Source organism: Gadus morhua, chromosome 15 (genome assembly GCF_902167405.1).
Source record: "Gadus morhua chromosome 15, gadMor3.0, whole genome shotgun sequence".
NCBI classification, from domain to species: Eukaryota; Metazoa; Chordata; class Actinopteri; order Gadiformes; family Gadidae; genus Gadus; species Gadus morhua.
Genome location: NC_044062.1, coordinates 12,721,201 through 12,747,048, shown reverse-complemented (window position 1 = coordinate 12,747,048; position 25,848 = coordinate 12,721,201). Strand labels below are relative to the sequence as shown.

At 42.5% G+C, this 25,848-nt stretch overlaps 1 protein-coding gene across 1 annotated transcript in view; it reads right to left on the bottom strand.

The window, feature by feature from the left end:
- The window catches only part of LOC115560230 (protocadherin-15-like), a 225,899-nt gene that overhangs the window by 37,334 nt on the left and 162,717 nt on the right, over positions 1-25,848 (bottom strand). Inside the window, 3 exon segments of the mRNA XM_030379553.1 lie at positions 1,144-1,253; positions 21,461-21,573; positions 22,830-22,970. Coding sequence (XP_030235413.1) covers positions 1,144-1,253; positions 21,461-21,573; positions 22,830-22,970 — 364 coding nt within the window.

The window sequence follows — 25,848 nt, the reverse complement described above, 5'->3', positions numbered from 1 at the left end:
GTTGCTGCCTCAATCTCGACTTTCGCCCTCATCCGCTTTCCCTGTCGCTGTCAGTATTTAGTCATTTCGTCAGACACTGGTATCCAAAGGGACTTCCAGAGGATACTACCAACCCAGGCTGCCCTGGAGAAGGGAGAGGGCGAGGATAGCTTGCCTCATGATGCCTGCAGGTTGGTCCGAGGACATCTAGGATCAAACCCATTTTGTGTGTTGAACACTCTACCCAATGTACTAGGATGTCCTCACCTCCCATCCGTCCTGCTCTTTATTCCCTCCTCCTCCTTCTCCTCCTCCACCCCACCCCTGTAAAAAGTCAACCCTGTGTGCATCTGCTTGGCTCCATCAAGACACGATTCATGCCAGAAAACGAATTTATGGAAATTAAAGGAAAGCGTGATTCATAGAAAGATAATCAGGTTCGGAGCGACAGAACACCGTTTACAGTGATGACAGAGGATGAGAGTGGTTGCTTTGATGTGCTAGGACTGATGGGAAGAAAATACTTTTGGGCTCCAACCTGTAGACAAACACAGGGGCTGTGTCAACAGAAAAGTAACACTGTGTGTGCGTGTGTGTGTGTCTATGTGCATGTGAGTTTGTAGTGTGGATATGAAGCATGTTCTGAAGCTTTTGTTGCCGAATGAAGAGGACTGGAAAATTTAATATCTAAGTCTAATCGATGTGCCTGCCACGGCATCACAGACTCCGGTTGTTTTTGGTTCGTCTAATATGTGTTGCTAGGCTACAAAGATGAAAAGTGCTGAGGTTACCATTCACAATCAAAAAAAATAAAAACTCAAAAACGGAGTGTACAAGATGGCACCGCAGACGATCCCATCGCTCCTTGGAATGAATCTCACAGCCCACGGTTAAATGTCACATATACCCCACGGGAAATGCCTCCAACGCAACGCACAAGAACTAGCATAATAGTAATACCGTCTGATCCAAAAAGATCTTCCACTTGTTTTTCATGTTGAAGACCACCTTGGCAGAGCGTAGAACTCTTCGCTCGGATCATGTGTGTGAAAGTTAGACGTCACGCAAATGAAAAATCTCTAACGCTATCCGGATGCATGAACGCGAGGCGGGAAAGACCAAGGTGTTGCCTGGGATCCCCGGCGGCGCACGGCCGTCACCTACCGCGTTCATTTCCGGACACGATGGAGTAGAAGATGATTTGGTCGACAGCCGCTGCCAAGATGGTGCCCACAGACGTTCCAATGGGAGCCAGCTCACCGACCGGAGGAAACCTGGACGGAGCCGGGAGAGAGATAAAGACAAAGTAAAGAAAACATATTTTTACATATAGACATCTATTTAAGAAAAACATCTTTCACTCTTTCTATATAAAGTATATTTTTATTTATCTATACACATTTACATATAATGTATCTTTTCCTGTCTGTCTGTCAGAGAGAGAGAGAGAGAGAGAGAGAGAGAGAGAGAGAGAGAGAGAGAGAGAGAGAGAGAGAGAGAGAGAGAGAGAGAGAGAGAGAGAGAGAGAGAGAGAGAGAGAGAGAGAGAGAGAGACATTAGAATTCATAAATTCAAACAGGACATTAGATTGGAATGACAAAGAAATCGAACAAAGAAAAAGACCATTAGACCATTGTTGAATTTATTCGCCTTTTACCCAACAATTTGAATAAATGATTTGCTACTTGCTGAAGGACTAGTTTAATCAACCATCAACACTTTGTAAAAACTGATCGAAATGATAGAAACAATTTTTTTCTCTGAATTTAGATAATTGTCTGTTATTTAGAGATTTTTAAAGAGATAAGTACACTTTTAAAATGGCGAGCACTTGAAACTAATTGATGCACATTTTGTAAACATAGAAAAATGTGCACTCAGTACCAATTGTCTCAAAAGACAAAAAGAAAAAAAAAGATCCCTTAAACAAAATCATGAGTAGCTCAATGACTTCTGAAGCCTTGGCCAATTTTCCTCTCTCACATGTTCAACAGCCTAAATGCTAGTTTGAAGCATGGTTGGCTATCAGGCATGAGTGTGTGTGGCGTTCTTTATCCTGTAGACAGACTGGCTCCAAGATAAATGAGGCATGAATAAATAGCATAAATAGTGATTGGTCAGTGTTGGAGAGTGATAATTGAGGTTCAAAACATCTGTTTCACCAAGAAGCAATGCATTAACCTATGCTACTGCTGTCTCTCTCTCTCTCTCTCTCTCTCTCTCTCTCTCTCTCTCTCTCTCTCTCTCTCTCTCTCTCTCTCTCTCTCTCTCTCTCTCTCTCTCTCTCTCTCTCTCTCTCTCTCTCTCTCTCCCTCCCTCCCTCCCTCCCTCCCTCCCTCCCTCCCTCCCTCCCTCTCTCTCTCTCTCTCTCTCTCTCTCTCTCTCTCTCTCTCTCTCTCTCTCTCTCTCTCTCTCTCTCTCTCTCTCTCTCTCCTCTCTCTCTGTCACCCTCTGTATCTCTCTCTCTTTGTCTCTCTCTCCCCCACCATAACTCTCTCTCTCATCCCCAGGGATATCTCTACCTCCCCCCAACCCTCGCTCCCTTTCCTCCTTCTATGCATCTCCTTTTCGCCATCCAAGCTAACTCCCTCTCTCTTCTCCTATCTCTACATCAACGCTGCCTCTCTCACTCTCCCTCCCTCCCCCACTCCATTTCTCTCCCGAACAATCACTCCCTCTCCAATCTTTTTTGCTGTCTCTAAGACATGCCGACATGTGTCTGTGCGTGCCTTGTAAAACAGCCCTTTATTTCTCCACTTAGATGTGCCTCTTGCAAAGACGACATGCCAGATTGAGCCATGCGTGGTTTATTAAATGACACTTAACACCTCTCAATGTCAATGTTTAAAATAAACACATGAAAAGGATATCATCAAGCAGACAAGATGCCTCCGCTGTGGACAGATGTTTTTATTCTGAGTGACGTGCGGCGATCATAGATCCGTTGCGTTCGACTTTCAGTCATTTCGGAGCTGGTTGCAGGGGTTAGGCGCCTCCCCACGAGGACGCCTGGAGGCAGGTGGCAGACATCGGGGATCAAGCCGTGGCGTCTTTCATCTCAGAGCCAAACACATTTGCTATCAAGGTACACTCGTTTGACCGCACCCCCCCCCCCCCCTCGTAACCCCGTGTTTGTGGTTATGAACCGGCACTGGTATCTGGGGGTGGGATTACATTGGCCTTTCTCACCATGCTTTTGCTTTGATGCTTCTTCCCTGACACAGCGGACCTTAGACATCCCATGAATAATATAAAGAATGGAGGCATCTGCTGAGAAGAACGGTAATAGCACGCCGTGCGGATGTCCAAGAAGCCCCCTTTGTCTGCTGGAGATTTCCATAGGTCCTCATGAAACAGAACCCAACATGAGAGGGCCCCGGCACAAAGAAGCAATAGAAGCGATTTCCTGCCACGCTTTGAATGCCTCAGGAGGTTCGGTTCGAAAAGGGGCTGTGGCAGTCTTAGAGGTAGAGGGGGAATTTTGAGACCACCATGTGTAAGACGAGATAGCATTGACTCATTGTTGGCGACTGGACTTAGAAATAAATATATGTATGCAAATAAAAGGACAAGTTGTTTTATGGCGAGGTTGTAGTAACTCCCAGCCATGAGGTAGATGGTTCAATCCCAAATGTCTGAAACTTATCTATTGGCATCCTTGAGCCTTGATGCCTTTCCCCTACATGCCCCTGAATTCCATGTATCTGAACCCACTTTTAAATATATTTGCATTTCAATAATGTACTCAACACTAATGTTGCTACAAAACCCTATATATGTGTTAAACGATTGATGTTATTCTCTCTAAAAGATGACCAATGGTATTCGGTTAAAGAGAGTTCGGCAGGATAGGTAACCGAGATACACGGAGACACCCTTTTGATTAAATATTTCATTATGCAAAGCTTTCTTGCTGTTATTGCATACGAATAGCAATCGCAATAGCGATCAAAGTTTCACGATTTAGTATAATGCATCGAGGAGCCGTATGTAAAGAAAAAGCACTCATAGTCTCTCCTGATCACCAGGCATAAAGCCGCACTGACTCTATGGCGAGGCAGGGAAACCAACAATTCATCGGTGCAGCAGCGATGACACCCTAAGTAGATTACTATACAGGCTCTGCAGCGGCTCGACAACATGAACACAAAAGCAGAGGCAAGGAACAGCATCAAGCTAGAATGATGTGCATCAAGCTCCCACTGGGTGATTATGACTCAGAGACACATTGAGACCTCAGCGTCACCGGAGACACACTCTGGCAGCCTGCCCGTCACTCAATACAAGACTTATTTAACTTCTAAATCCTTAGGTGCCGCTTTAATTTGTGTGGGGAGCAAAAAAGCTTCCACCTCCTTTCACAAGGACTAACAGTGTTAAAGTTGGTATAAACGTTCCTGAAATCAGCATTCATCCATAGGTTGATGTACGACTGGTGCTCTACAATTAGAGAATTATTTGGGGCAGGCGCCATGCATTATTGTGTAATTGACTGTAGATTACATGCTATTATTTCATTAGAGAGAGTCTCGGGCTAGGAGCAGATGGCAGATATTTTAGTATGCGGGGACCAGAGCTAAATACGTTCAACACCTTGTCGCCTTGTTTCTGTCTTTTTGTTTAACGCTACACACTCTAGTATTCCCAAGTCAGACTCAACCACACTATAAACATATTTTCCACGGAAAACACCAAACAATATTTAAATATTGTATATTCAGATTCAGATTCTGCTTGCTGGATGAGCAAGTCTTTCAGTTGAGACAGTTGTTGTGATTACTGGAATTGTTTGAGAGTTGTCTTTCCTCATGTCTACACTCCCCGTTCTTTCTGTCCCTGCATTGTGACTTTGCCTTTCTTTTTTACCTCTCTTTTCATTCTCTGGATGGATTTTTTAACACTACTATTGCCGCTGAGATTAACATTGTTTAATATCCAACCGACTGCACCATCATTTTCAACGTCGGAATCATTACAAGCTCTGCTGTTTTCTTATTCATGATACTATAAGAGAATCAGCTCCTGCCCTTATCTCCCTAAATAAAGCATAATCCTGGTTTTATTGATTTCCATTACAACAGCCCACTGGCACACTATAGTGCTCTCTAAATCTGTCATTGGCCCATAGTGAATATTTTAAGGGAATCAGTTGAAAAAAATCGTTTCCCCAATAACAGATCAAACACAGTTGTGCATTCTGTTTACATTTTAGACTGAACATTAAAAAGGTAGAGCAAGCACGTCTTTTTTTTCATTTCATTTTTCATTTTTGCATTACCTTAAGTTATTTTCCGTTTGGCCCACTCGCAATAATCATAATTACCTTGGACTAACTCCAATTTAAATCCTACCCCCGCATTACAGTTTCCTGTCTTACTTCTATAACATTTAAATGAACAGCATGCCAATAATGGAATCACGTACCCAGGGTTGTGCGTGCCCTTGAATTGGCTGAATTGGTAATTTAAAACACTTTAAGCTTGCCATTTAAAGGATTATGTTAAAGGGGCCCCTCATTTGATAAATCATGCAAACATCCGTTGAAAAATGTCTTCGGAAAGATGAATTGCATGTTTTCAGATAGTTTCCATATCGGACAACAATTAGAGCCCAAGAGGGAGGTATTATGGAATAGAAGGGGTCATGGAGTTATTTTCGGCATCAAACATTTTCCTCGTAATGAGAAAAATGCTGGAAGCTTTTCTAAGATCAAGTTATTCTAAAGATTCCTGCTCAGCTGCTCTGAAAGCCTTTAGTGACCTTAAGAAGAGCCTTTAGTGACCGTAAGATCGCAATTAAAATATATAACTTAATGTAAAAAACCTAAGGAAGAAAGGCGAGAAAAATAGTTAAACTCCATTTAGATTTTGCATCAGGTACATCGGGGCCTTTAATGTTCCCTACTTAATTCTACTTTGCCTACCGACACAACCTAATAGGCTGCTGGGTTTGCTTCCATTACCCTTGGACTGTTCATGATTCTGTCTACTGAACCCATCCCGTCCTATTTGAGTGATCTATCGACCACTGTATTCACTCGACAGGCTGCTGTCGGAGATAGCATGCCGATGAGAAGAAACATGCAGGTTCTGGAGGGGGAATTTGATTCTTCCATTCATTCATATTAACCCACGCGTAGAAAGACAGCGTGAAGAAGAGCTACATGCTGATGTTCGTTTTGTGCGAGGAACAATGGATTATATCAACAAATCTGGGGAGATTTCTGACAATTAAAAAGCATAATGTCTTAACAAGCACACAGTGTGTCGGAGTTTAATAAGAAGCAGGAGATTACAGGGTAAGTTAATCAAATGCAGAGAGTTAAGGCTGCCGGAATACGGAAACGATCACGAGTGGGGGTAGCAGGGTTTATCCATGTGCACCAATGAACACAGCCACATATAAACATTTGATTTATTCCAAATACAGAGGAGCAAAAGAGACAGAGAGTAGAGCAGGCAGAGAGAGCGAGGAAGAGACTCATTGAGGGTGAGAGAGAGTCAGATATACGTGGGGCAGAGCATCATGTAGGTAGAGGCAGAGGGTCATTAAAGATAGATAAACACCGCACATAGTAAGATTGAAGGAGAGGGAAAGCATGTTGATATATGTAGGAAAAAACTTGTTGAGGAGCAAAAGAGAACTAGACACAGTGTATGAGGGACCGAGTACAGTGATATGTCTAAAGGAAACAACAGCATCTAGAGCTCCAGTGTCAACACGAGTGAGAGAAAGAGGGCGAGACGGATAGAGTATGCGAATAGGTCTGTGGGAAACATTGTCTAGTGTCCAGGTGTCAACAAGAGAGAGGAAGAGAGAAACAGTGAGGTAGAGTATTTAGATCTGTAGGAAACGTCGTCCAGAGACCTAGTGTCAGCACAAGATAGCGAGAAAGACATAGAGGACGAGAAAGAGAGAGAGAGACTGAAGGAGAGGTAGAGTGTGACGATAGGTCTATATGAAACATCGTCCAGAGCCCCAGTGTCAACAACAAGAGAACTCTGTGACTGACAGTCCACTGAGAAGCCCCGGTACACTGAGGTGACAGCATGCACACCAACATCGGGATAGCGTTAATGTGACACTGACAAGGAATGGCAAGTTCCCCCCTTTTTTTCTTCCTCGGTCTCCCTCTACACATGCATGCATTAGGCAGTGAGCAGGCAAAGCAAGTGAAAAAAACTCATAGTGGCCTAGTGTTATAGAATCGTATAGTGGGGAAGGAATGTTTAGTGGCTATAGTTTTCCAGCAGTGGTTCTGTTTCTGAAAAGAGTGTGTTCGACTCCTTACTCAATATGTAGGCAACCTTGGGAAAGATTTCCTAACCGCTACCTTTTTAATGGGATGCATCTGAATTCACTATAAGTCGCTTTGGATAAAATAATAAACCACTTAATAGTAGTAGGCATTCATTTATACATTCATTCATGGGTTAATCCTTTCATCATATTGAAACGTACATTTCTCGTCAAGCGAGATGCCAAGATATTTATATTCTCTGATATATTTTAATAACTCGATCTAGGAAACATGAATTGTTCATTCGCATTAAGTACCAATTTAAGGTTAATAGCATCATCTTGCAGCACATTCAACAGAAGTTGTATATTCTGAACAGAATCAGCAATACAGCATAACATTTGATCATCCACACAAGTTGTATCAACACAAGTTGTATAAGACCAACATACATGGAAGGATCAATGTCATTGATACGAATGATGAACAGGACACGGTGAAGAACAGCTCCATGCAGCAAGCTCGTACAAACTGGCAGGAATCCAAACTCTGCTCCCCCAACCTCAGACACTGATGTCTCTCAAATAGATAACTCTGAAACCAGCTTCAACAATTTCCAGCTGCAACTGTATCAAACAGCTTTGATGAATATTTGACTGCCTTCTAAAATGTTGCAGGATCCGATTAGGAGCTACTAATTAAGTCCAAACAGTAGCTCGCCTTGGCAATCCTAACTGCAGTTTCACACTTATTTCTTACGTGTCTAAATGTTGACCGATGGATTGGATCCCCTGTATGATCAGCTAGCTTTAAGCTCTGTTCCTTCCTCTAAGGAGAGCTGATAGATAACCGAGGGCTTTAGGTGTCTTATATTCTAAGCTTTCTAAAAGGTGCGTGTTTATTGACGATTGAGACTGTTCACATCTGGGATATTTGAGGTATAGTATAGTGAATATCACTGTGATGAAGGTCAATTAAAAATAATTGTTAATTTATGTAATAATACATTTTTTCTTGGATCACTATGAGAATGGTGTTCTATGCGGTTTTGTAAAAAGAACACATGATGCTGGGTAAATTGTCCGTCACCATCCCCAATACACCACGGACTACAAGTTTATAATTTCGAAAAAATAGGACATCCCTTAAGGTCGACTTTGTATGACCTTGCAGATGAAGCATGGAAGGATCAATCATTTTTTATGATAGGTTGAGGTTTTTGCACTTGTCCTTTAGTTGGTCAGACACAGTAGTCAGACAAATTACAGTATTGATAAATTTGTTGAGCCAATTCATCTACAGTGGAGGAATCAGATAACTTTACACTGCCACCATAGTAATTGAGTTGTTAGACCCTTCATTAACCTTCAGAGCTATGAATTCAGAACATTTAGGTTGGTTACAGCATGTAATATCATGAATGAAAATCATGATTTCACATATAAAGCTACACCTTACACCCTTTCCATTGGATCCATCCTACACAGATTAAAACCATTCAGATATGGAGTCATTAATAGTCGTCCCTAGCCAGGTTAACAGTACAATAGGGTTTGCATGTTAAACCAGTATACTCAGATGTTCTAGCTTTTGTTTATTTATGGAGCAATGTATTGTTGCTGAGGCAATCTTCTAATATTTAAATGAAGGAACCCAAAACAATTGTTGGATTCAAGCACATTTGGATGGGTGCAATCTCAGGCAATTTAGAGAAAGTGAGATGGAGGGGGACTGATGCTAGATTTGATGACAATACAAAATGTTTAGGATGGTTATTATTTAGTCTGGGAGTAATCAAACAGAAATGCTAAACAATTGAACAGGCCATCATTCCTAAGCACGTCATCTTTCGCAACAAATAGAGACACTCCAAGCCTGTGCTGAGAAACAATATTCTGTAAAATCTGAGACTTCAGAATGAGAACTAGAGAACAAGAGAGGTTTGGGCAGGGGGTGTGAAGAGCTGAATGGTGACTGTTAGAGCCAGAAAGAGGAAAATAACACTTAACAGTTGGACAAACGGCAGGTCACGAGGTAAACGCCTTGCAGGAGCCTAAGGTTGGTTCAATATTTTTCAGTAAAAGATGTGATCCTTCTGGGCAAGGGTTGAGGAGGCGTCTTGCCTTAAAAGTCAGGTTGAGGAAAGATGGAAAGTTAGTGTTGGATGGTGCAGACGGCTGGAATCTTTTGTCATATTGGTTGAACAATCTGTTGAACTGTCAATGAAGTTAATACATAATGCATGTATGCATTAAATTCATAGCAGCAGATTTTGATGATCTAGGATCTGTAGGCTACATTTCAATGAGCAGTTACAATGTGCTTATTTCATTCATTCACTTCTTCGTCTGACTGCTCATTGTGGCATAAGAATTCATATTCTTCTGAGGCTTTGGCTGTGTTAATCAGCCCCACGCAATGCCTCGTCCGGGGAATGGCCTAAAAAGTTAAAAGCTAAGCTCCTCGCTGAGGTTCATTTTCAAATAAAATAAAATAACACCTTATAGTCCAACTGTATTTATATATTTTAGATATTTTTATGAGAACAGAAACTCACTCTACTAGTTCTAGACAAACTGAGGCCAACATATGGTATTATTTATGGAGACAAGACCAGACAAGAGTTAACCTTCCTCAATAACAGTTTCTAATTTAATTAATGCATTTAACATTGAGAAAGAGCTGTCGACTACAGAATGTGAATCACAAGTACGGCGTACTTTGGAATGACATTGATGAGAGGAGTATAAGTTGCCTATGCTCAAAGTGCTAATATACAGTGAGTGGCAGGCATACAAGATTAAAAAGGGCTGGCCTTGTTGATTAATATAAAAACATTTCGTAAGGATACATTTCAAATCCAAAATAATCCTTTTTACCTTTCTTCTCTAAATGTAATTATCAACTGTGTTTCAATGAGTTTGCGGTCTTTTATCCTCCATTGATGGGTTTGACTGCCAAACTGGATTCCCGCCAAAACCGCCTGACACGGCCCTCATTAAGCTTCTAAATTACATTTGTCTAGAACTGCCAAAATGTCAATCCCAGTATCGCTGCTCCTTACCGCTGTGTGCGACATTGTTGACCATGTTGGTAAATAGAAACTGGGTTAGGACTGGCACAGTTTGACCACCAATCCCAAAAGCTTTTATTTTTGTGAATCCTATTTATGTGAATAATACATCAAATTGAGCCATTAAACAAAACAATGGTTAGATGAGCCATCATTTTCAAAAGTTACGAACAATGAAAAAAGCAATTTGTTGTTTTCATCATGCTCATTTAGTTGGAAGGCCAATTGGACTAGCTCATCGAATGAGCTCTGTGTGTGATATGCGTAAAATAACTAAACCTGGCTGTAGTCTACTTTTCTTTAAAAATACTAGCAAATATTTTCAATCAATGACTTCAGGGCTTGTTTTCAGTGCCCTTTGTTGCTTGAATGATCCGACGTGTAATGACAGACTGTAGTGACTTATTGAAGTGGAATTTATTCAGCAAAATTATTTTGGGCTTTATAGTGATAATCAGAGACTCCTTCTAATTACTGGCCTCTTAAGTCGGTAAGTGAACTGCAACCGGCTCAAACTCCTGCATACAGAGCCCTTAACTGCGAGCTCAATGGGTTTAGACAATAACAATAATAAACGTATGTTCTGCAATCCCTTACACAAGCCCACTCTAATGGAAGTGACACACATCGATTTCTCTGTGTTAAATGATGACCAGTTAGGGCTGGTGCCTCTCACTCAAGGAGCAGGTAGCCTGCACACATCGGGCTACGATCCCAGGAACCTTTTGATTAGGAGTCAAATACCGTAACCACCATTCATCCCCCAGTTTCCCCTGACTGGAAAACATGCATCAACCCAAATCCAAAAGCCTCTACACTACTTGAGTGTTACTAAAAAATGTCTTTGATTGACAGGCGGAGTGGCCCTTAAGCCCATAGCATACCAAGAACAAATTTCTGTTCATATTTGCAGCAAGACCCAAGAAAGCTGTTCATATTGTTTAAACGGTTCAGGCCCATCAACTGTGAATGTAGCGGGCTGCGATTCCTCACTTCAACATTCAAAGACATGTTTGTCCCGACACGGCCGTGTGCTTTACTCGCTTAAATTCTTACATAGAGTCTGAGACCAAGCTATACTGAGAGGCTACTGAAGCTCAAAAGGTTCTGTAATATTGTGTTTGGTTGAGCCCATGTGTGTGATTAAATTAAATTAAATGCATAGCCTTTTTCTTTTCGAAGGAGCAATGTTGGTTCTCAAATGTTATACATATCTCTGTAGGCCATAAAAGCATGCCGGAACAATGGTTAATCAATTACACTACGACGATCAGTGAACACAGAGCTGAAATGGCACTTGAAGAAACTGAGAGCAGTCAGATGGAAACCCACAAATAGCGTTGGGGATGATCATGGGCAACCACTACATCACATTCAAATTCAAACCCAACACTGCAGACAAAAAGAGAGAGGGATAGCGAGAGAGAGAGAGAGAGAGAGAGAGCGAGAGAGCGAGAGAGAGAGCGAGAGGGAGAGCGAGAGAGAGATAGAGCGAGAGAGTGAGAGAGTGAGAGTGAGAGAGAGAGAGATTAAGAGAGAGAGAGCGGGAGCGAGGGAGAGGACATGAGAGGGAGAGAGCGAGAGAGCGAGAGAGATCAAGAGAGAGTGAGAACAGGTGGAACGGAACCTTTGGCAGAAAAAGACACTAATGTTCGAAAATTTGACCAGAGACACTTTGTTTGCCATATGAATGAACACAGAGTTTTGTGTAGTTTGGGAAGTGGCCGCAATGTTCCTTTCAGTAGAGTGCAGTATATGCGTGTGCGTGTGTTTGTGTATGTATGTGCGTGTGTCTGAACATGTGTGCATATGTATGAATAAAAATGAATAAATAAAGAGGAGTGACTGGTATTTCCCTATTTGCATTTACTCTCTGTGAATGTAGCATCAATCAAGTTTTGAAATTCCTTTATTGGGACGTCCCATTACACAGGTATAAGAGAGTAACACTGATGGGTTTTGGCTGACATCACAGCCATAATGGATGCTGACGTGCGTGGACAACACGCGCATGTGGGCCTCGGCAGGAAACCCAGCGGCCGGTCCAGTCGGCTGTGCTTGGGGCACGCAGGAAGTTGATGTTAATCCCCTCGAAACAGGCGTAAAAAACCATTCGGCTCGTCAAGGAGGCAGGCAGAGACGTTAGATGAACTTCTGGCTCGTCTTCTCATTTGTGAATGAGATTGCGTAGGTCAGTTGGCGTAGGTCTGTGTCCGTGCAGCGATTGCTATCTAGAATATTTCACGTACACATCTTCTCGTGGACGTTCAAGCCTTAAGCGCCACGGATAAGGACAGCATATGTGGTGCTAATGGTGTGTGGGATGAAGGCGACCCGCAAGCACAACACCTCGCAGCTAGAAAACCGAAGATAGCATCAATGATTATGGCTTGCGAGAGACAAGGAGAGATTGTCAAACAGACAATCTCCTATTCATTTCGTTTGAGGAATATTTTATTTACAGAAAGAGGTGTTTTCACTGAAATTATTGTTGAACGGTTACTGGCAAAAGGTAATGTAAGTGTGTGAATTCCACCTTCTCGACAATATCCGTTAAGGATGTCTACAGCCTTTTGACGGTCTTTTCTACTTCATTAAACCTCACTCACTACTCAAAAGGCTGTCAGCCCTCCTCCATACTGCAATTACCATTGTTTTATAATGTTTAGAAAATGAATGCATGTTCTCGACACAAGCCACCGCTCTTCGCCAAGCCTGTCAGGCAGCACACTGCTCCGTGTTGATATGTTGTAATTACCTTTTTACGCTAAGGTAAAAAAATTGTAATCCTTATATTGAGTGCCAATATATAGAGAAAAACAGAACAAAGAAACCCTTACAAAGCATGCCGAAGAGTCGTTTCTCATCCCACATTGAAGTTGGATTGAACAACAAAACGGAACAAAAGACACTACGCTTCATTGGAAAATTGCTTCATTATTTTCATCGTACTTCTAACAAAAATTGTCAAGGGAAAACGAATGCCAACTTCCAACAAACATTGATTTTAGTCTCCATCTGCAACAGTATCTGTCACTGAAGACTCAGATGTTTCCATGTGGAGGTTTGGTAAAACCGACCAATCAAAAGAATTAAGAAAAGAATAAAGAGAAGATTAGCCAGCCGGCTACTTCTAAAGGACATTTGTTTGGCAGTGGCGTAAACATGAATAAAAAATGAGCTAACAAAACCAATTCAACTTTTTTTTATGCAGGACTTGTCTCTATTCCAGCCAGGCTCAGACATGCTACTCTGCAGGACGTCAAAGCACATAGCAGAATCCACTGGTCCATTGAACACACACGAGGGGGGCCGGGCCCGCAAACGCCTTGGAACTGGTGCTCAATAGTGGTGGTGGTGCCAAAACTGGATGAGCCATTACTGGTGCCCAACAGTGTTGCTATTGGTGTCCAAAACGGATGGGCCGTTGCTCAATAGCAGCTTCACGCAGCGCTACGACCGATGGCAGTCTTCACAGTTCAGTGGTGTTCTTGCTCCCAATAGAAACAAACCCATTTGCTCACAACATAAACACTACCAAAGACCTTACCCCTGAAACACCAGGGATATACAGAAAGTAGTCAAACTAGCAGAACGCAACGGGGAACAAGGATGACTGAGGTTGTGTGTTTGATACATACAATCACAACAGCCCTTGTTGCTGTCAAATGTTTGTATTGGACCGTAAGGCCCGGGAGAACAGAAACAATAGCTGTGGTGAAAGACAACCAAAGACATTTGATGAGGAGGATATCATTTTGTTGCTTGAGATTCACTCAAAACCTCATTTTCCTCTCAGCCAAGGGTGTAAAACAGATAAATACATGTACATTAAGTCACTACAATTAAACATGTGGAATGAATCATTAAGATGCATTAGCATCGCAGCATCGATACAATAGCTGTAATTCATGATCATATAACTGTTTAACTGTTTCAAAAGATTGGACAGGTCCATTACACATGATGAATGAAGGATATTCTTGGTGGCGTTCTCAGCTCAGAGCATTCAAATAAGGAACAGAAACTCACAAAACAGCTGTAAAAGTTAGACGGGGTACATGTAGAGATCATGCCAGAATAGTGAATGTCTATTGATCGCACACTGGGACCATCGCAATTCAGAGGCAACACTAAACGTTTGCTGAAAGCTGAGGGGTAAATTCATGAATGTCATTCTTTCTGATTCTTTCCCTTCTCCATGTCTGTAGTGTTCAAGAGAATCTTTAATGATATCTCGCAGGGCTTCTGGGCTTTAGGCTTTGACCTTTCACTGATATTTGAAATGTGTAAGGCTTCTGTTTCCTCTGCTTGACTTTGATGCCCGTCTACTTAGCAGAAAGGAAGGAGCAGTCGTTGCTGCAGGTGCTGAAGTTCAAGTCTTGGCATGCCAGCTCCGTGCCAAGTGTGTGTGTTGTAAGAAATCAATCATGTCCAACACTGGCTTGTCAGACCAAAGCTCCAATAAATTATATATAAAAGGGCCGGAAACCAAATGGAAGGTGAAAGTAGAGGTGAGAAGTAAGAAAGTCCAGGATAAAAAGGGTCAGAGTAGGGGAAGGGAGGGATAATGGATGGACAGAATAAAAAAAAAAAAGATTCAAAGCATAAACCTTGACAATGCCAGAGAGATCCTGTTCTGACAGGCATCAATCTACCACGCTAAAAACTCCTGAGATGACTTTTGAAAACGGATATCTAAATATCTTGCGAATTGCGTGTCTGTTTGGCTGGGCAAAATAACCTGATTTTCATTCAAACATTTTTTCAAACTGACCTCATATCATAATTCTAAACTATACTCACAACCTTTGCAAGTAAAATGGGCCTGTGTATGTAGCTTTTGAAACGGTTTGCGGGCAAGCACTTAAGAAGGTACCATATAACTCTTCAAATACATACTAGTGACTAATATGAGTAGGATACAGGATTGATTTATTATGCTAACAGAAATAAGCACATTGCAGGAAATTAAAGTTGTAAAGGAGTTATATGAATCTCATGAGTTCAGGAAATGGAGCTCAAGGGTGACAGTTATGTTGAAACGGAAAGTAATCAGTGGAACAGTGAAAAGCCAATTTTGGTAGAGAGGCCTCAGGAAGTCCAGAAATTGGCTGTGTGGGATTCACGGGGAGAGTCTCAAAGACCTTTGAAATGTGTAGCCAAGCAGCTAGCTAGCAATGGCAGCCTGTGTAGAATCGTCTACACAGGCTGTATAGACGATGGCGTTGCAGTAAATGACCAAAAATGAAATACCATGTTATATCTATTCTTTGCAACGTCTTATCATGTTTTTCAATCTTATCATATGCATAGGCCTTTAGACTGTTGTGTATCTATAATGATGTAAATTGTAAAGCGTATGAGAGAGAATGACTTTAACTTTGTTATTCTCTTTACATTAACCTAAACGATAATTTGATCTACATTAATGAACAATCTAATAATGATAAGATACTGGCTTTGACTTAACATAGTGAATTTGCGAGAAAAATTAAAATTTTAGATAATTGGGGTTTGGGAAAAAGCGATAAGAGAAACGAAGAGGAAAGATTTCCCGCCAAATGGAGAATGCAATTTAGAGATCAGGATCGCGGTATTAGTGTCGGCACAGAGAACCACTGTAACTTCTGACTTGCCATGCTCTATAGATAAGGTTAGATGGAAAAACGACTAACGTTAATAAAATGTCTAGTTGGGAAGTTAAGAAATCCACAGTTTCAATGCCTGGCTGGAAGGGTTCATATTGTTTTGCACCACAAGAACTGCCAGACCAAAAATAAATGAAAATACTGTAGCTAGAAATCCTTTGTTTTACAAGGGTGAGTTTGATGAACATGAAAATAAATACACAATACCTTGTGAATTTGTGTTTACAAGCACACCCATTGCCAAAGAAATTCCCCATAGATTTTTCAAGAATTAAGATTTAGAGGTTCGCCAAATCTTTTAATTTAAAATCCACAGAGAACTAGCATTGTTTTATATGAATCGATACAAACACCAAACCCTGGCGACTGCGCCAACTCTCAAAAATTGCCTACAAAATGACGTAGTTTGTTTGAGGTAAAGCTTTGCAGCTTTAGAACAACAAATGTGAATAATGCTCTTTTGTTTTGACAGTATTTGGGTATGTTGTTAAATGTCTTCTAAATTAGGTCAATTTCATGTTGGAAATAAGTAATAAGAACCTCAACAGGTTAAGAATCAATAATACTTCAACAAAATGTAGATGACATTCAATTATAGGTTCAAATTCGTAAATACCCATATGTCCTTCTCCAATGGCTGAGTAATGCACTTAGTACATTTTTAATTTTTTTTCCCAAGGCTAGGTATTGTGAGCTCATGGTTTTTGTATAGGTGGGATATGTATGTATAAATGTGTTGTGGTGTGTTGAGTGTATGTATGCTGGCTGCTGGAACACCTACATTTCTCTGCAGAGATGAATAAAGTATATCTTATCTTATCTTATCTTAATACAATCCTTTTGGAACTTCTTTGAAATGGGAATGGAACAAGAAAAATGTTCTTGGAATTAGTGGACATGAACTAGTAGATTGACTTCGGAATACTGGAGTCATGTGGACGGTTTCAGGGAATTCATTCAAGGTCTAAATGCACACGCGTTGGGATACCAAAAATACGCGAGAGAGAGATATCGTTGAACTCCCTCACTTTCTTATATTCAAAGAACGAGACAGAAAGCGAGAGAGAAAAGAGGATAGAGAGAGAAATATAAAAAAATATATCAGAAATGCATGGCTGTTTGTTGAAAGCAGCAAGAAGAAGTAGTGAAAGTGAAACAAAAACATATAGAAGTGGAGGAAAGGGGCTCGGATGGGGGCGATTGCTTCTCCAGTGTTGGTAGGGCAAAAGGCAAAAGCCCTCATCATGAAGACAGGAGAGATTGAGAAAAGTGGGGAACTGGAGGGTGGTGGTGGGGGAGAAGCTGGAATAAGGAGGAAGGAAGGATGCTGGGACTGCTGGTTGGCCATACAAGAGGCTGAGAAACTCGCCTTGATACGGTCGGAGGGAGGGATTTGGATAGTCAGAATGGGTTTAGCAGCTTAGAAGCCCTTTCTCCATTGCAGTCACACGCAGGCACACACACACACGCACACACACAAGGGAGGGGAATAAATATGCGTTCAGCTTCCTCGTTACGCAGCGCTAAAGTCTTCCCCAAAGGGTGAGTCTGTGTGTCCTATTTAAAATAGGGCCCCCCCTCAACCGATAAATCATTAATCTCAAAATCAAACAATACAAAAAGATGGCCAACGCTTTCTAATACCGCGCCATCCACAGGAAAAAAATTGCAAATGTGGTTTTCATGGCACGTGGACCAGAATGTCAAACAGCCTTTCCTGCATGTGGCTTAATTTCCCTGGCTGTTAAACAACATTATCTTTACAGCGACTGTATGAAACTGTTATTTTAAAGAACAACAACAGTCCTACCCCCCCCCCCCCCCCCCCTTTCCATCTCAGTCCATGACATTCCCCTCTAACAGATGGAAGGAACCCAGGCATTAAGCCTGCACGGGAATCATCAACCGACCCGTAAACCCCACCCAGAAGAGCTATTTAATGGTGTGCTGTGGAGCAGAGAGGCCCACGGCGTACCTGATTGCCGGTATGACTGAGGGCCGTTACGGAGTCACACACCGGAGGGGCTTCTGGTAGGTGGGGGGGAGGGGAATGATTAGGGGCCAGTGATTTGTGGCAGGATGAAGGGTTCCTCAGGGACCCAGGGAGATGAGGCAGGACGTCGTGGCCCAAGAGCAGAGGCCATCCATCGTTAGGGCGGAGCAGATTGGACCTCCGCCCGCTCGGTCGGCGGGGGGGTGCGGGTCCCGCCTCAGCCCATCTCTCTCTCTCTCTCTCTCTCTCTCTCTCTCTCTCTCTCTCTCTCTCTCTCTCTCTCTCTCTCTCTCTCTCTCTCTCTCTCTCTCTCTCTCTCTCTCTCTCTCTCTCTCTCTCTCTCTCTCTCTCTCTCTTTATGGCTTGCTCACCACGAGCGGCTAGCCAAAGCTTTTCATGGCTCATTATTTATGGCACACCTGCCACTGTGAGTGGTTAGTGGTGTTGACTGGATGCCCTGCAGAGCCTTATGGCCATGCGCTCTCCCCTTTTCATTTGTGCGTGTAGGATTGTGTGTATATGTGTGTGTGTGTGTTTGTTTGTGTGTGTGAAGGCATGTGTGTCTGTGTGAATATATATGCTCTGTTTGTGTTTATGTGTGTATATGTGTGTGCATGTTTAAGTCTGTGTGTGTGTGTGTGTGTGTGTGTGTGTGTGTGTGTGTGTGTGTGTGTGTGTGTGTGTGTGTGTAAGTCTGTGTCTGTGTGTGTGTGTGTCTGTGTGTATATGTGTGTGTGTTGGCATGACAGGGAGGTGTTTGTGGATGCAACAGAGCACTCGTTCCAAAGCCCTAATCTGTTGCTGTTCATTTGCTAAACTGCCCGGGCCAGAGTGTTTCATTAATCAATCAGTTGGTGGGGATACACGGTAAACAATGGGATGAATGCACGGTCCTGTCACACTGAATGCTACAATCGTGTTTAATCATCCGTGTGCATATTATGCATGTGCCTTTTAAGACACCCTGATGCAATATATGCACAGTCATGTTCAAACATCCACAACGAAAAACATGCACGCGCGGGATAAATACCATCTAATTCTCAAAAGAGTCAATCCATATGAAGAAAAACGACCATGTGCCGAGGATTCCATCTTCCCTGACAAATGAGGTCAGGAATCAATCAACCTCAAACAGCTTTACTCGAAGTTCCTGCAGGGAACAATTATTACCTGGGTGGACCGCATGAAACCTAATAGGGTTTCGAAGGCCTTAAATAGTCGACACATGATGTGAATACGGCGTTGGCATTGCCCATGCTTTCCAAAGCTATGGTTGACGTCATGCTACCGTAGGCGCAGCGGGCCGCTCAGATTTTTCACTTTGGGCCCGCTGTGCTCAGAGTTCAAACAATATCAACTTTTTCCCCGGATGACACTGACCTATCAAAGTTTATTCAATCAGATCACTGCCTGATTTGACATTCTAAAACCAATGGAATCCAAACGCCAACGGCTGTCTTCATGCATGTTTCATGAGTCAAGAGTGTTTAACTCGATTGTTTCTTGCGTAAAAATAATAAGAATTAATTGCATTTATACAGTGCTTTTCCAGGCACCCAAAGTATTTAACATAGTGTGGATGTCTGTCTGTGTGTGTGTGTGTGTGTGTGTGTGTGTGTGTGTGTGTGTATGTGTGTGTGTGTGTGTGCGTGTGTGTATGTGTGTGTGTGTGTGTTTGTGTGTGTGCGTGTGTGTGTGTGTGCCTTGGAAAGACAGTGGATGAGGTGTGTTCATAATAGCACAACACCACAACAGCGAGACCCAACGTGTGGCCTCGACACTCAGAGAAGCCCGCTGGTGAGACTCAGGAGATGTAACGCAACAAGACTTATGACTAAAAGGTCCTTCGACTTCTTTCCTACCACATCTCAATCGGTAACGACTGGCGATGCTTTGACCTTTTTCCCACTGCGCCGTATTTTAGTACATCTCATTGTAAGAGAAACGGCTGGTTGCTCGTGGCGGCCTCATCGGTGCGGCAACATAGATCCGTTTGCCCTCTCCCTGCCTCTCTCTCTGCTAGATGAATAAAGGCTGCATGAACATGTAATCTCACGTAAAAATAAAAAAATAAAATAGACAGCTGATAATCTCCTGGGAATGCCCGTTTTGCGTTATCCCTTGGAGGAGGAGGAAATAAACATAGAAAAACATCCGACACACGCATGTGCCCCTTAGCCTTGATACATATTCATGCTGTTTAGGCTCATTATTCAGTCTTCGAAGTAAACGTGATAAAGCAGGACATTTTCGATGCAAGTGTTCAGCCGTTTGGCGCCGGTAGCCTTCTTGCTAAGTGAAAGCCTGGAGCACGCTAACACATGGAAAATCCAGTGCTGAGTGCAATGGGCAGCGTCCTCCACTCAGTCACTAAACAGGTTCCAAGGCTGCTCCATGTGTCGGAAGGGAGATACAATAAGGGGCAATGTAAGCGTGTGTACAGTATGCGACCGCCGGCACAGAAAAAAGCACTTTGTCTCTGAAGTAGGAGGACCGGGGAGCCACCGGGGCTACAAGTGCTCACTGTAGGAGACCCGCATGCACCACAAATCCACACTCCTTTATCTGTGCTTCCTGCAGAAATGCCCGCGAGACTCCCTAGAGATCCTCCACAAACAAACCCCCGACGCATCCTGACAGGTCTGATCTGGAGGAATAAAGTCTTCATCGTCCCCACGCGACCCGCATAAAAGATTCATCTGAACCAACACTGGGGTTGCATCTGAGCCATTGATTTCCGCAACAAGGGGCGATTTATTGTTGTTGTCTTGTTCCAATGTGTGTGTCTGTGTGTGTGTGTGTGTGTGTGTGTGTGCGTGCGCGTGCGTGTGTGTGTGTGTGTGCGTATGTGCGTGTGTGTATGTGCATGTGCAATATAAAAGCAGAAGCAGAAGCAGTCCTTTCCATTTATATTGCTGTACAGTGTTGGAACAAATGGCTCATCGCAACACAGTATAGTTCCAGCTCTCCCAGGTCTCTGCAGCTCCGCGGCGGTGTGTGGCGGTACCTCCAGCGGAGAGTGTTTACACTCCCATGGTGGGATAGGTGCGGCGGTAGTGTCACAAATCTAATCTAAAGTTTGACAGCAGAACAGCTCAAATCTGACTGAACGGGGGCGTTTCACTTTCTTTCGCTTCAGTTTTGTTTTGACCAATCGAGTTGCTGGAGGCGTGGATTACTATGTGCGTGTTTGGATATTAACAGCAGAACACAAACTAGGGCAGCACTCTTGAACTTTTTCCTTGGTGCAAAGACAAGATAAAACATCCTCTCTGGACACAGACATTCTAAGAAAAAGTGTGTGCAAACATTTCAATTACACAACGTGTAGACGGTAGAAACACCCTCATTCAATCCCATTCTGAAAGCCTCATCCACCCGTGTAAATTCGTTTTTTTCTTAGAAGCTGAGTAAATCTCCCAAACAATATAACATAACCCTGCCCTTTCCTTTTTTAACGTCACTTAATAACACATTTTACGTGTTCACTCCGCCTAGTGGCGTAGTGTATCAGGGTGTACCTGTAGTCCTCCTGGGTGAAGATGGGGATCCGGGAGGGCTGTAGCACTGTGATCTCCACCAGGGTGCTGTTGAGTTTCACAGGTTCCCCGTCATCGAAGGCTATCACGTAGAGCTGTGGGTGGGGAGTGACACACGGATGCACGCACAGCACACACACATTCACAAACATATATACACAAGCATACACACGTGCATAGACACATGCACACACACACACACACACACACACAAACACTATTGTTACAATTAAAAATTGACGTGCGGAAGGAAGCAGGGCATTTGAGTTCGCCGAGCCTCGAGATGTCTTTGAGCTACAGCATGAAGTTCTTTTTCTCAGGCAAAAGAAAGTGAGAGCCAACTAACAGAGAGGAAAGATGTGACTGAGAGAGGAGAACAAAAAGGAACATAATAAAGCAAGAAGGGCAGTAGGCAGATGAAAAGGCTCATGGCATTAGAAGAGCATATCCTGCAGCATTAGCTTCCCCGCCTGCCACCATAAACACACGCAGCACTGAGGTCGGTTCGCTAATACAGGCAGCCTTGTGTATGTCGAACGGGCTAATTGAGCTTCTTTGTGTGAATTGTGTGAAGATGTAACCTATTTAAGAGTTCTCGGCATTAGAGTTGAAAGAGAGCGGAAAAGGGAATTCAACGACGGCGAACATCGTCGGGTCGATCGTGTTCATCAGAATTGATTCAATGCGTTGGCTGGTGGTCGTGTGGAGGACTGACTTGGTAAGTGACAAGGACACGGAGAAGAAGTGAGGTCTATTCCGGGGCAGTTCAGTGAATCCACCCAGAGTGGCCCATTTAGACCTTTGGCCTGCTGTCCTATGCATGTCATTCCCTCTTTTCTTCAACCGAAAAGAGGGCTTAAATTTGTTGTAAACCTCTTGCGGACCATAATGTAAAAGGACCCGAGGTGGGTGGGGGTCATCACCTCCACTGAGGAGAAGACCCTGCGGAGGATGTTCTTACTGTGGCTGCTGAACTAATTCCACCTGTCGTGTTCACAGATTATTTGTATCTCGTTAAGTTCTTCCACTGTGCTATTTCTGCTGTGACACAATCTTCCACAGTTCCCTGTCTGCTATTAATAAGGTATCATCTTATCTAAAAAGAACGAAAGGTAATTATTTTAATGTTTTAGATTTTGATTACGAGCTTCTCCCCCGCTGCGTTACTGATTAAATTCACAACACCTTCTTGCATCAGGATAAACTTTATATCCCAATTAACTGCACTTCATGAAGTTACTGGTGTTCTTACTTCTATATGTATTGAGATAGAGGACACCTTGTCGTGTTGTTGAACTTAATTGGACTGACTCTTCAAGGGAACCACATTGCCATGGCAACCACCACATACCTGGAAGACGGTGCTGGGTTCCTCGTTGAGGTTGACTTTTGCGATGACCCGGCCAGACTCCTCCTCCACGTCGAAGATGCTACCGCTGTAAGGTGAGAGCGCCATATCCACCCGATAGCGCACAAAACTGGCTGCAGTGCCCTTTGGAGACAAGAGAGAGAGAGAGAGAGAGAGAGAGAGAGAGAGAGCGAGAGAGCGAGAGAGAGAGAGAGAGTAAACATACAACACTGAGAGTAGTAATGCAGGATATTGCTGGTAGGAATTATCAAACAAACTTTAATTGAATTGACACGCATGGGGACTTAGTTAAAGTTATTAAGTTATTAACATGGGCTGTAGAAGTGGGAACAGATAAGTAGGGGAGGGGAACATATTTTGTGGTGCTCACAGTCAATGAACTTTATATACACAGACAAATAACTGGATGTGTATTTGTTGCAGCTACTAACTGTAAACACATTTCCGCTGCGGAGGATAAATCAATGAATAGGAATCTTCATCAACGTCATCAAATCTCAGTAACCCGCAGGGCAAACGAAAAACCTTGTGACGGTTGAATTGTGGGTAGGAAGATTCCTTTCTTTCAACTTCAAAATAAGTTTGCTCGAAAGCTATGGTTACAGTGAAAAAGTTATGAATAAGGTTTATAGAAAATGTGACTGCCGCTGTGAAAATGTTAGGTGATGCAGATTTAAGGCTAAACGTCAAACAAAAAAAAAAATATATATATATATGTATGATAGATATAAACTATACTATATATACTGCTCAGATATTCAAGTTCCATATTCTCTACATTATTCCAAAAAGTGCTGAGTTTTTAACAGTTGCCAAAGGTCGTGGCCCCTCTTTAGACAAGAAGCAATACAATTTGGCAACACACTGCATTCATCGAAACCTCTGCCCTCCGTCGAAGGTTGAACACTTTTTCCAAACAAAGGTAAAATGTTATTTATCAGTGATCCACATTTGTGACCCAACCAAAAGTCGCTGTGGATAAAGGTACTAGATTAGCAAATAGTTAAACATGAATAGTTAATGTCTGAAGTTTATTAAATTCAGGTAATTAATTAAAAAAATTACTTAAACGAAAAACTTGATAATATAACGCCCCTATAATCCACTCGGAGACACTTCGGCTATGTCATCGAGGGGCTTAAAGGTCACCGACGCACTCAGACAATCTCACTCATTATGTTGTCTAATGTCACAGGCCTTATGGGCTCCTCTGAATTTTATTAACATAAAAACTGGGAAAATCGTTTTCAACAGCACTACCTCCTCGATAAAAGCAGTAGCCATGTGTCCTTCATTAGTTCAAGCTCGGATTGCGAAATAAGCGGTTGACCACGATTAACCTGTGGTCTATGATTGGCCATCGGCTGCATATCATCATTTCCTTCCCTTGGGACTTCCACTACACAGGGAGTAATGGGATCCAGGTACGTGCTGCTCTCAACAACCCAACTGAGTGTTAACCTGAGGGTTTAGAGGATGGTTCCAGGTTACACAGAAGCACTTCGCCTTTTCCTGCTTAAACAGAAACCTCACTTGTACCTCCACCATCCATAAGTCTTACAACTTATGAGAAAAAAGAAACTAAAAGGCCAAGAAAAATAGTATACAGCCCTTTGAATCCCAACCTCTACGAAAATATGACAAAAGCGATACAGAAGCTTTTCGAAGGCCATACAGATTACCAACAAAAGTTATGTGCGGGTTAAAAGTGTGTGAAAATGAACACGGGATGCAATTTGTAACGTCAGGACCTGCTTGTGTTGTTTTGCTATTATGCCAGCAGGATGTGTGTTACCCAGTTGTAGGATTTGTAATAAAGAGGTGCAGAACGACGTTGGCATTATTTGTGGAGAAATGTTAAACCTGACAGCATGTATCACAAGTTAACTTCATCAAAATAAAATACCATCTGCACTATACTGGGAAACACTATAATGAAACATTGTCAAATATGTAACAAGGGCTGGGCATTTACTGTACCATTATAAACTACACAATTTTGAGTGTTATGAGGGTCATATTAAACTAGAGAAGGTGGTCAGTCCTGGTTCTATTGAGAATACGACAACTGTTATCTCATTTCATAACATCAGTTTACAACCAAACGTTGGTACCCAACTCCAATGCAGGTTCTAGGTAGTACCTATGCGTATCTACAAAGTACTGAGGTTCGGTAAATCTGATAAAAATATCTTTGTATTTGGTATATTTTGACAGCATGTGAATAACATGGTTGCTGAAGTGGTCTAACAAGTTAAAGTCAATTTTCCTTTTACAACGTCTCTAAGGGGCAATGTCTTGGCGCTAGACAGCCTCCGAGAGTAAGATCATTTTAAAGTGGGTGTTAAAAGGCCATTTCTCTGTTCAATCTCAAGCTACTAAGAGGGAAAACTCTGCCAATACGAAGCAAAATAGCCAAATTACCCTGCAGCCATAGCGCATGAAGCATCCGCACATTTTGCAGCTTCCTGAGATCAGAATGAAGGGAAAGCGAAACTGAAACTGAAAGTCATTACAGTTTTGGGATTCTAATTTATTTCTGATTTTAGGATCACAGTGTCAAAGTGTGTGCACACCTGGATGCTGCTTCCTGCAGGTAAAGTGAGGCAACATTTCAGGTTTCATACCAAGTCTTGCTGCACTATAGCTACTCACAGATCATGAATGTTTTATGCTCTCAGCTGGAGAAAGTGGACACTGCCGTTACCATTGCAGGAGCCTTCCAAAAATTGACCTATTTACCACTCTACCGAGCAATTTGTGTTGAAATTGCATTTGAGAGTGCTGTTTCTTCTTAAAGGGCAGAGGCAGACATTTAATTTAGTCATAGTTTTGTCCTGTAAAATGAACAAACAAAAATGAGCCCGAGCAAACAATTTAGTAGCAAAAACAAGATCTTAATACCATGTGTATCTGCTTATAGACCAATTAATCCATGCTTATAGACCAAATAATCCATGCATACATCTATCTATCCATCTATCTCACCAAACATATTCAT